We start from the raw sequence: 12,126 nt of genomic DNA, 5'->3' as shown, positions 1-12,126 counted from the left end.
GAGGGGGTGGATGGAGGGAGGGAGGGGTGGGTGGATGGAGGGGTGGGTGGAGGGGAGGAGTGGGTGGATGGAGGGAGGGAGGGGTGGGTGGATGGAGGGGTGGGTGGAGGAATGGAGGAGTGGATGGATGGAGGGAGGGTGGAGGAGTGGAGGGGTGGGTGGATGAGTGGAGGGGTGGGTGGAGGAATGGAGGGGTGGATGGATGGAGGGAGGGTGGAGGAGTGGAGGGGTGGGTGGATGAGTGGAGGTGGGTGGAGGAATGGAGGGGTGGATGGATGGAGGGAGGAGTGGGTGAGGAATGGAGGGGTGGATGGATGGAGGGAGGGTGGAGGAGTGGAGGGGTGGATGGATGAGTGGAGGGGTGGGTGGAGGAGTGGAGGAGTGGAGGGGTGGATGGATGAGTGGAGGGGTGGGTGGAGGGGAGGAGTGGAGGGGTGGATGGATGGATGGATGGAGGGAGGAGTGGATGGATGGATGGAGGGAGGGGTGGGTGTGTGGGTGGGTGGATGGATGCCGGTAACGTGACTCACTATGGTTGGATGTTCACTCATCCAACCACTGATTGGGGTCGGACTTGTGTAACAACAGAACAGGAAGTGGGTCTGAGCCAGCAGGCCGTTCTGGACTACAAAGATCCTTTATTGAGGCAGATGCACCAGCAGGTGAGAACATCTGTGTTCATGCCCTAATTTACATTCATGAACCTCTGAGTTCTGTGGATGAGATGAGTGACGTCATGCCCCGCCCACCCGCCGCAGGTAAACCAGGTTACAGTCTTACAGTCAGTTTACAGGTGTGATGGTGTTGCAGCAGTAATCAGGAGCCTCTAGGTGGCGCTCTGTCCCCACAACCTGAGCAGATCATCAGGACCCATGAGTACAGTCCAGTTTGGTACGTGACAGGATACTGGTGTCAAACTACATATATTTATAAAGAATATATTAATGTACTCATGCTTGCATGTACATGCCAAAATAACTTATTAAAGATAAAAAAAAGCTGACAAAAACCTTGAAAACTAACATTTATGATGTTCCCTAAGATTAAGAGTTGAGGTTTTGATGTTTTGTTGGAGTCTGTTGAAGGTTTGGACCATTGAGGCCACACGAGAAAAAAACTTTTTAAAAGTGACACATTTCTACAAACGTTTCTACAAAAATACACATAAAAAAACGAGGTTTTCAGTCCTTTTGATTCAGATCTTTTCAGACGTGAGCGTAATCACCTGCCACCAGGAAGCAGATCCCCTCAGCCCCGCCCCGCCCCGGCCCGCCCGGCCATCCGATTGGGTCTGAACAGCACGCAGACGCAGGAGGCATCGATGCGGATCCAATTCCAGCCCACTTTGTTCTTCTCGTCTTTGGTGAGCGCTCGGACGTACGACTCCTTGACCTTGCACTCGCTCTCCCACTGTTTCTGTCCACGCCCAGACAGCCGCGCCTGGGGACCCCCGTCTCCGCCGGCCTCGGCGCGGCGCCCGTGCTTTTGGACCTCCTGTTATAGCTCCGCAGCTCGGCCCGGCGGCACCGAGTCTCGTAGAAGAACTGTTTGATCCATCCCTTCTGGGTCTGAATCTCCGTCATGACGCTCACGTTGCGGCCGCGCGAATCGATCGCCGTGGACTTGTTCGTCCAGACGCTCTCCGACTCGCACACCGACAGCTCCCCCCGCCCCCTGTCCAACAGAAACGACCGTTATCCCTTCTGGGCCGCAGAGCTTCCGCGGGGACCCGGAGGCGCCTCGGTCAGGGGCCGATCTCCCGGACCCTCGAAGGGCCTGTTCTCGTTCCCTTGCTCCTCCAGAAGCCCAGACTCCAACATGAGCAGGAGCGGAGGGTGTTTGGGAGGTGACGAAGACGTGGAGAACAGAACTCGCGGATGGATATCGAGAAACATCTCATCCCGGTCAAAGATGCTGTCCAGACTCAAGCCTGCTTCCTGGTTCAGGTTCTGGTCCTTGCGGCCCGACGAGAACAGGGGTCCCGTCCCCGGTGGCGATGAATGGGCTGCAGCTTCTGAGGTGACAGTTGTTCTTTGTTTATCCTGGGGAGCAGAACCAGGATCGTGCTGCGTTTGTGCCACAGAATCCAGAAGGTGGTCTGGACTGGAAAAGTCTACTGAAGCCAGATGTTGGTGTCTGCTGTTGGGATCAGTTCTATCCTTTGACTGAGAAGGAGCCATGGAAAGTTCCTCAGTCCTCAACGTTCTTCCGTGCGACAGATAATCCAGGTCAGTCTGTGGGCGCTGTGTTCCTGGACTGGAGGTCCGTCCACCTAAGGAGCCTTGCACATGGGCCGTGTTCTCCTGGAGTGCAGCACCTGCATCGGGGACCACGTCCAGGACGTTCCCAGGAGCTCTGTGTTTCACAGGGAGGACCAGGCTGGTGGGCTGCTCCTCACGCTCTCTGAGCGGCAGGGAGCTGGGCTCTGTTGTGGCCACGGCAACCCTGGACACGGGGCTACGAGGGACGGGCAGGGCCGAGGCAATCACCATGGCAACCAGGGGGAGCCAGTGCATCACTCCCAGAACGTATCAGCTGGTGGAGAGAAAAAACAGAGGAGGATGGGGAGGAGGAGGAGGAGCAACAGGAGGAGAGCAACAGGCGGAGGAGGAGGAGAGAGAGAGAAGGGGGAGGAGGAGGAGGAGAGAGAGAGGAGGAGGAGGAGGAGGCAGAGGAAGAGAGAGCAGGGGGAGGAGGAGGAGGAGAGAGAGAGGGGAGAGGAGGAGAGAGGAGGAGGAGGAGGGGAGGAGAAGAGAGAGGAGGAGGAGGAGGAGGACGAGAGAAGGAGGGAAGAGGAGGAGAGAGGAGAAGAGAGAAGGCAGGAGGGAAGAGAGAGAGAAGGAGGAGGAGGAGAGAGAGAGGAGGAGGAGAGGAGGAGAGAGAAGGAGAGGAGGAGAGAGAGAGGAGGAGGAGGAGGAGAGAGAAGGAGGAGGAGGAGAGAGAGAGAGGAGGAGGAGGAGAGCGGAGAGAAGGGGGAGGAGGAGAGAGAGGGGAGAGAGAGCAGGGGGAGGAGGAGGAGAGAGAGCAGGAGGAGGAGGAGAGAGGGAGAGAGAGAGGGGCAGGAGGAGGAGGAGAGAGCGCAGGAGGAGGAGAGAGAAGAGGAGGCAGGAGGAGGAGGAGAGAGAGCAGGAGGAGGAGAAGAGGAGAGGGAGGAGGAGAGAGAGACAGGGGGAGGAGAGAGAGAGAGCAGGGGGAGGAGGAGAGAGAGCAGGAGGAGGAGGAGGAGAGAGAGGAGGAGGAGAGGAGAGAGAGCAGGAGGAGGAGGAGGAGAGAGGAGAGAGAAGGAGGAGGAGAGAGGAGAGGAGAGGAGGAGGAGAGGAGGGAGAGAGAGCAGAGGGGGGAGGAGGAGGAGAGGAGAGCAGGAAGGAGGAGGAGGAGGAGGGAGCAGGGGCAGGAGGAGGAGGAGGAGGAGAGAGAGAGGAGGAGGAGAGAGAGAGAGAAGGAGGAGAGGGGAGGAGGAGGAGAGGAGAGAGAGGAGGGGGAGGAGAGGAGAGAGAGAGGAGAGGAGGAGGAGGGAGAGAGGGGGAGGAGGAGAGAGAGCAGGGGGAGGAGGAGGAAGAGAGAGCAGGAGGAGGAGGAGAGAGAGAAGGGGCAGGAGGAGGAGGAGAGAGAGAGCAGGAGGAGGAGGAGAGAGCAGGAGGAGGAGGAGAGGAGAGAGAGCAGGGGGAGGAGGAGGAGGAGAGAGCAGGAGGAGGAGGAAGAGGAAGAGAGCAGGAGGAGGAGGAGGAGAGAGAGCAGGGGGAGGAGGAGGAGGAGAGCAGGAGGAGGGGAGGAGGAGGGGAATTAGTTCCAGACTGAAGTAAAGAGGAACTTTTACAGCCGCACGTTTACAACCTCAACACTTTACAACCTTTGGCAGGAACCTGTGGAAAAACAGGAGACTGCACCTGATTAGTCTGAAGGCTGCTGCTAATGTTACTGCTGCTGCTGCTGCGCTGCTGCTGCTGCTGCTAATGTTACTGCTGTGCTGCTGCTGCTGCTGCTGCTGCTAATGTTACTGCTGTGCTGCTGCTACTACTGCTGCTGCTACTGCTGCTGCTAATGTTACTGCTGCGCTGCTGCTGCTGCTGCTGCTGCTGCTAATGTTACTGCTGTGTGCTGATGCTACTACTGCTGCTGCTACTGCTGCTGCTGCAATGTTACTGCTGTGCTACTGCTGCTACTGCTGCTACTACTACTACTACTGCTGCTGCTACTACTACTGCTGCTACTGGTACTACTACTACTACTGCTGCTGCTACTACTGTGTACTGCTACTCTACTACTACTGCTGCTGCTATACTACACTGCTACTGCTGGTGTGCTACTGCTGCTACTGCTTGCTGCTACTGCTACTACTACTGCTGCTGCTACTACTACTACTGCTACTACTGCTGCTGATACTGCTGCTGGCTGCTGCTAATACTACTGCTGCTGTGCTATGCTGCTACTACTGCTACTACTACTACTATGCTGCTGCTGCTGCTACTGGTACTACTACGCTGCTACTACTATACTGCTGTGCTACTCCTGATACTACTGCTACTACTACTACTACTGCTGCTACTATACTACTGCTGCTACTGCTACTATACTACCACTGCTGCTGCTACTGCTGCTACTGCTACTACTACTGCTGTGCTACTACTACTATGCTACTACTGCTGCTGCTACTGCTGTGCTGCTGTACTAACTACTGCTGCTGCTGCTATCCTGCTACTACTACTGCTACTGCTGCTGTGCTGCTACTACTACTACTGATGCTGCTACTCCTGCTACTAATACTACTACTGCTGCTGCTACTATATGCTGCTACTGCTACTACTACTACCACTGCTGCTGCTACTCTGCTACTACTACTACTACTGCTGCTGCTATACTACTGCTGCTATGCTACTACTACTGCTACTTCTGCTGCTACTGCTGCTGCTGCTACTACTACTACTATTGCTGCGGCTACTACTACTACTGCTACTGCGCTGCTGCTGCTGTGCTGCTGCTCTACTACTGCTACTGCTACTGCTGCTGCTACTACTGCTGCTGTGCTGCTGCTGCTGATACTGCTACTACTATACTACTGCTGCTGTGTACTGCTACTACTACTACTACTGCTGCTGCTACTACTGCTGCTGCTACTACTGCTGCTACTGCGACTACTACTACTACTGCTGCTGCTACTACTACTACTGCTATGCTGCTGCTGCTACTGCTGCTGCTGCTACTGCTGCTACTGCTACTGCTGCTGCTGCTACTACTGCTGCTACTACTACTACTACTAATGCTGCTACTACTGCTGCTGCTACTGTGCTGCTACTACTACTGCTGCTGCTGCTACACTGCTGCTACTGCTACTACTACTACGTGCTACTGCTACTGCTACTGCTGCTACTGCTACTACTACTACTGCTACTACTGCTACTGCTGCTACTGCTACTGACTACTGCTGCTGTACTACTACTGCTGCTACTGTGCTGTGCTACTGCTGCTGCTACTGCTGCTGCTACTGCTACAGCCACTGCTGCTGCTGCTGCTACTGCTACTACTACTAACTGTGCTGCTACTACTGCTGTGCTACTGCTGCTGCTACTGCTGCTGCTACACTGCTGCTACTGCTACTGCTACTGCTGCTGCTGCTACTACTACTACTACTGCTTCTGCAGTACCAGGTCCAGAACCAGGTCCAGAACCCAGTTCTCATGTGTATCGGACCCTCCTCGTGGCCACGCTGGACAGTGACGTGAGTGAAGCTGTAACACTTGTGATTTATGTTGCATCAACATTGTTTACATGAAGTGAGGAAGAGTCGTTTGTGTGAGTCACCTCCACACGTGCTTCACCTGTGACTAATTGGAGAAGAATTCCAAGCTGATGGTGGAGCTGATGGTGAGAACGCCACCACAGTAGCTGTTGGGAATCAGGGAGGAGGTCACGGTTAAAGCGGCTGGAATGAGGAGAATGTCAGTGATGTGGCGCTACTGGTGAGGCGGCGATGAGCACGAAAACATGCCGCCACTAAAGCGCCGCTGACAGGAAGCAGCGTGGACACACCCAGCGCAGCGAGGACAGGTGGACAGGTGGACGCCCAGCGGCGATGTGGCCACAGGTGCCGCAGGGAAGACAAAAGCATCAAAGCCCGTTTTCCTCAGCTACTGATCCACCTGCCTCAACAACCACAGCCACAGGAAGTTGCCCTTAAAGAGACACGAGGTCTGAAGAACTGATCTCAGACCAGCCAAACTCAGGGGTGGGACTGTCTGGTCCTTCAGGGTCCACAACCAGCATCAGAACTGTCCTTCAAACAAGACCAGAACCAGAAGACCCAGCTGACAGTCCAAACCCTGGAGAACCTCCATCACTGAGAAGGGAGGTGGACCGGTCTGTTAGGACAGAGTCCCCCAGTCCTGACTGGGTAAACTGGTCAGACAACAGGACAATCTGTCCACCTGCTGGACCTCACAAGTCTGGGACATTCAACATGGAGGAAAACAGGAACAAGAACCATGTGAACAAGCCGAGTGAACCGCCACACACACTCACACACACACACACACTCTCACACACACACACAATCACATACAAACAAACAAACTTTCACACACACTCACTTATACACACGCAAACACATTCAGATACACACGGACGTACAAACACACACACCACTCTCACACACACACACAATCACATACAAACAAACAAACTCTCACACACACACTCACTTATACACACACAACACATTCAGATACACACGGACATACAAACACACACATACTTACACACACACACACACACTCACTCACTGGAATGTTGAAATAAAAACAAATATTCTGGCCTAGAATTTCAAATCCAACCTGAATTTCAAACACATCTTCAGATCTGGAATCATCTGGTTGTTCAGACTCAGGAAGCAACTTGAGGAGAAACTGGGTCTAATTCCTCACATCTGTGACACAAACTGGGAATCGCACTTTCCCAGTGAGTCAAACCAGTCCTGATCCTCTGATCAGACGGGAACATCTGGAAAGACTCCAGATTCCAGAGTGAAGAGCTGTTAGGGATCCGGACCTCCAGGGGCAGAGATGTGGATCACATCCCGACCTGCGTGACGCAGGTTCGGATCTCATCTCAAACGGAGAGAAAGTTCACCTGAACCAGGAGGACCGCGACTCGGTCTCTGCTGGTTGTGATGTAACGGAGAAAACATGCAAAAGTGCGTTTATTGGGTCAGTCTGGTGCGTGCGTGCGAGGGTGCGTGCGTGAGAGAGAGAGAGAGAGAGAGCACGCGCGTACCGTTGAGGTGAGATCCGGACCCCGCGTCCTTCCAGCTCACAACACATTGATTATTGGGTTCTGTCGCCAAGCGTCGGCCCAGAAAGCTGCTCGGTGCTGCGGCCCTGGAGCGGAACTTTGGCCCACATGTCCCCTAAACATCAATTAGCAAAGTCACCGCGGTTAATGGGCAGGAAACGGGTCCACAAAGAGGCTCCGGCGGTATTCCATGAACGGCCGCTCCTGAGAGGCCGGCCGGGGGCAGGGAGGCTGTTCCGGGACCAGAACGCTAAAGTTCTGGAGTCCGAACCGTAGTGCCGAGCTGATCGAGTTGGCTCAATGTTTGACGATCCCAACTCCGCCTGAAACGCGTTCAGGTCGCCTTCAGCGTGAAGCTGGCGGAAGGGGCGGAAGAGCCCGCCGGGCCAGACCTTCAGCGTAAAAGCCCTGCGTGAAACGGGGCCGTCGGCGGACGCCCCCGCTTTTATTCTGAAGGGTGACGCCAACATCCGGTCCGGTTCCCGGCGGTAGCCTGACGCAGCTACCGGCTCCGGTTTCTCAGGGGAGACGCACATTTATTCTCAGGAGGTTTGTGTATCCAAAAGAGACGTAGAACAATCAACGAGTAACATCTGTCGGCGGGGACGTCGCAATCGTCCCGAGGCAGCGCGAGGCAGCGCGCGCCTTTCCTGTTGTCGCAGGTTTGAAACTGGTCCTCCGACTCTGCTCCTTCCTCCCTGGTTCTGCTCACCTGAAGGGTCCGAGGATTCTGGAGAAGCAGCTCATCCGGATCCTCCAGCAGCGGCTGCGCTCCTAATCAGCCCTAATTATATGTTTATTAATCCCTTTCAAACTTTTGCAGACTGGAAAAACCATCTTCCAGAAGCAGCATGTGAAGCCTCTTAATTACCGCTGTCCTCCTGCCAGGAAATGACACCAGGAGGTCTGAACAGGGCGTGTTCCTGACAGCCTGCACGGGAGGAACCTGCTGCAGGCGCTGCTACCAGTAAATGCTCTTCAAACCTGAAATATGTGATGCTATTATCGATGCCATGTGTAATAACATGTCAAGTGTAATAACATGTCATGTGCACCAATATCTGCTGAGGGCCCCATGCCACTTTGACCTCACATATGGATTGTGATGGATTATTACAACGGACGTATTTTTACTACCAATGTGTTATTACAACCAATGTCTTTTACTACCCATGAGTTATTACAGCCTATAGATTTTTACTACCAATGTGTTATTACAGCCTATAGATTTTTACTACCCATGAGTTATTACAGCCTATAGATTTTTACTACCCATGAGTTATTACAGCCTATAGATTTTTACTACCCATGAGTTATTGCAACAAGTGATGTGTTATCATTGTGGATGAGTTATTACGATGTGTTATTACAACCAATATTCTATTACCAACAATGCTGTGCTAATTCTAAAGTGTAATTATTACCAAAGAGTTATTCATTCTGAAAGGCTAATACTACCATTTTTTTAAATTTCTGCCAGTGTGTTATTACTGTTTTTATTACTACAATACAACAAAAAGAGAGAATTTGATTTTTGGACATTTTAAAGGTGCTTGTGCGTGTGTGTGTGCGTGTGTGTGTGTGTGCGCGTGTGTGTGTGTGAGTGTGTGTGTGCGCAGGTGTGTGTGTGTGGTGTGTGTGTGTGTTGGGGGGCAGCAGGACATGGTGTCTCATTGTCACCTTTACTGGCCCGTCTTTAGGGGGACGTCTGCAGGGGTTCTCTGAGTCCTGGCAGCAGGATCGTGGTCCAGACAAGAACCAGATGGTGGTTCAGCCCCCCCCTCGTTATCACCCTGGTTTCCATCCCAGCGGTCTCTCTTCTCTCACCAGTGACTGGAAAGATGAAAGGATAAGGAGAAGAATAGAGACAAAAGGGGGAAGGTTCACGTTTCAGCCCCGCCCCTCAGAGAGTCCTCATGAAAAGGTTTGGGGATAGGAGAGGTGGGACACAGCGAAAATGAAAGAAGGTTTTTGAACGTCAAAGCTGCTCATTTGGGTCAGTTGGCTGTAGAGACGTCTTCATCCGGGCCGTTGGGGCCACAGGAGCCTCCAGGAGCCTCCAGGAGCCTCAGACCTTTACTGGAGCTGCTGAGGGATTGTGCAAACATTGGGACCCTTCCTGCAGGTTCCCATTAACCCTCCTGGACACATTCCTGCCTCCCAGCATTCACTCTGGGAATCCTCCCATCACTCTCTGCCTGAACTTGTCCCGAACACGGTGAAATATTCACCCTGAGGCCCTGAGAGCGAGAGTTGTGCTGAAGGCGGCAGAGACAGTTGGGATGTGAGGGCAGCGTCCCACCGGGGTTCCACCGCTCCAGGAGGAGCCTCTGGAGGGGAGCAGCTCCAAGCCGCTCGTATCGCACCGTCTCCCAGTTAGAGACACCGGCGCGTGTTTGGCTTCCATCATTCAGATTCCAGTTTGTTTTTAATCACACAGGAGCCAAATTTCCATGTTGCGTCCTGATCTGGCAGCGAAGGAACCAGCAGCACTGACGTGTCCATGAGCACCTGTAGCGGCCGTAGGTGTCACCAGACACAGCAGCTGCTACAGGTGCTCAGGCAACAGGTGGTCACCTCTTCCTCCTGCCGTCCCTGTCGTCCACTTCCTTCACTTTCTGGGTGCTGAGTCCTACACACAAACTGTGCTTCCCTCTCACAGGCACAATATATGACCAAGCTACATTACCCTCCTAACCCCTCACCCTGACCCTGACCCCTCACCCTGACCCCTCACCCTGACCCCTCACCCTGACCCCCGACCCCCTAACCCTGACCCTGACCCCTCACCCTGACCCCTAACCCCTCACCCTGACCCTGACCCTGACCCCTCACCCTAACCCTGACCCCTCACCCTAACCCTAACCCCTCACCCTGACCCTGACCCCTAACCCTGACCCCTAACCCCTCACCCTGACCCCTCACCCTGACCCCTAACCCTAACCCCTCACCCTGACCCCTAACCCTAACCCTGACCCTCCTAACCCCTCACCCTGACCCCTAACCCCTCACCCTGACCCCTCACCCTGACCCCCGACCCTGACCCCTATTCCTAACCCTGACCCCTAACCCTGACCCCTCACCTGACCCCCTAACCCTGACCCCTATTCCTAACCCCTAAATCTAACCCTAACCATTAAAACTAACCCACTAATTGACTCCGTCCCTGACCCGAACCCAGTTCTAATCTGTTCTAATCAATCAGCCTCAATCAGTAATGTTCCAGCTCAATCTGAACCAATTAACCGAAGCCCAAAATGTCGCCATCTCCAGGCTTGATGGTAGAAGTCAAAGGTCAAAGGTCAGGCTATCATATACTTTTTTTTATCCAATGCCGTTTCACCCCATCCATAGCAGCACCACACTTCTACAGTTGTAGAAAGATAAAGCAAGCCCCCCCCCCCACACACACACTCACACACTCATGAGTCTGTCTTGGACGGAGCTGAACCGAGGACTCGGAATGTTCCCCTTCAGGGAGAGGGAACCTGAGAACATCAGAACTGAGCCGTGCTCATCAGGGAGGAGGTCAGCTCCCACTCACTGACTCGGTTTACCTTCTAAATATATCATTCTTTACGTTACCTTCTAAATATATCATTCTTTACGTTACCTTCTAAATATGTCATTCTTTACGTTACCTTCTAAATATGTCATTCTTTACGTTACCTTCTAAATATGTCATTCTTTACGTTACGTCGGGGCTGTGACGGCCGGCCTGGGGGAACGCATAAATCCAGGCTCTGCTGGTGCTGGTGGATTCTGTGGTCGCCCACAGACGCCAGTGTCAGCTGACCAGTGTCCTAAAACATTGGAATTTGTTCCTGTTTCCATGAAACCGTTAAATGAAACGCTGCCCCTAGTGGCCGCCGACGCTAGGCTGCCTGCTAACAGAGCGTTGGGATCAGAACCGCTCCGTGGTGTTATGTTCTGTGTTAACAGCTCTACTCTGCTCTTGTTGACACCGCTCTTCCCTTTCAGGACCCCCCCCCCCCCCCCCGTGTCTCCTTACAGCAGCTACACTTTCATTCACCTGCTGACGCTCACAAGTGCAGACACGCAGCTTAAAAGCTGAATTATCTGCTAACAGTTGCTTGGCAATGCCCCCCCCCCCCCCCCAACTTCTGTTGCCAAAGGAAAAATGTTGCACATTGTAAAGTTTTTCTGGATCAGGTTTCCCACAGCGAATCTGCTTCAGCCAATTAGTCCAAGATTGACTTTCCAGACAACCTGCTGCACCGGGGGGCCCCCGCCCACCCTGCTCGCCCCCCCAGCCCCACCCTCCCCATATGGCACACCTCACTTAAATAACTCAATGTTGGAATTCTTCTCAGGAACGCGCAGAAGACTGAGACTCTCTTAATTACTATTAGAGAAATAGACGCTGGTTATTCTGCTCCGGCGCAGCTTTGAGCTGACGTTCACTGTTTAGAGGGAAACATCAGCCCCCCACAGCTGGAGGTCTCCTGACCGGCATCATGGGCTGTCACACTGGGAGGGGCAGCCTCAGCGCTGGGTGGAGCCACGGCGCCCCCTGGCGAGCGGGAGGGCTGCTGCACGCCAGGAAAATACTGCTTCAACTTTGTCATTTCCTCATCTCGGATTCATGTAAAAATATCAAAATTCAAAATCCTGAAACCTAAAATGTAGTTTAGGATTTTTCTGTGATTCTGGTGTTAATGAGCTGAGATTGGCTGAAAATGATGCCAAGACGTGTTTGTGTGTTTGAATCAGGAGAAGAGAACGAGGAGACGGATGGAGGGAGGGAGGGAGGGAGGGAGGAGGGAGGGAGGGAGGGATGGAGGGATGGATGGAGGGAGGGAGGGAGGGATGGAGGGATGG

At 53.6% G+C, this 12,126-nt stretch overlaps 1 protein-coding gene and 1 long non-coding RNA gene across 2 annotated transcripts; both read right to left on the bottom strand.

Annotated features, from left to right (window-relative positions):
* Positions 1–614: 614 nt before the first annotated feature.
* Positions 615–8,044, bottom strand: LOC130515098 (uncharacterized). The gene is given in 4 exon segments (XM_057015136.1): positions 615–1,418; positions 1,421–2,535; positions 5,817–5,883; positions 7,267–8,044. Coding segments are annotated over 2 exon segments (1,266 nt in total). The 5' UTR covers positions 2,517–2,535; positions 5,817–5,883; positions 7,267–8,044; the 3' UTR covers positions 615–1,248.
* Positions 8,045–9,841: 1,797 nt separating this feature from the next.
* LOC130515131 (uncharacterized) lies at positions 9,842–10,545 on the bottom strand. Its single transcript, XR_008947154.1, has 3 exons — positions 10,428–10,545; positions 10,145–10,191; positions 9,842–9,996 (listed from the first exon to the last, which is right to left on the bottom strand). It is a non-coding gene; the product is annotated as an uncharacterized LOC130515131 (long non-coding RNA).
* Between the last annotated feature and the right edge of the window lie 1,581 nt (positions 10,546–12,126).

This window comes from Takifugu flavidus, chromosome 18 (genome assembly GCF_003711565.1).
Source record: "Takifugu flavidus isolate HTHZ2018 chromosome 18, ASM371156v2, whole genome shotgun sequence".
Classification (NCBI taxonomy): domain Eukaryota; kingdom Metazoa; phylum Chordata; class Actinopteri; order Tetraodontiformes; family Tetraodontidae; genus Takifugu; species Takifugu flavidus.
This window is presented reverse-complemented; position numbering and strand designations above follow the sequence as displayed.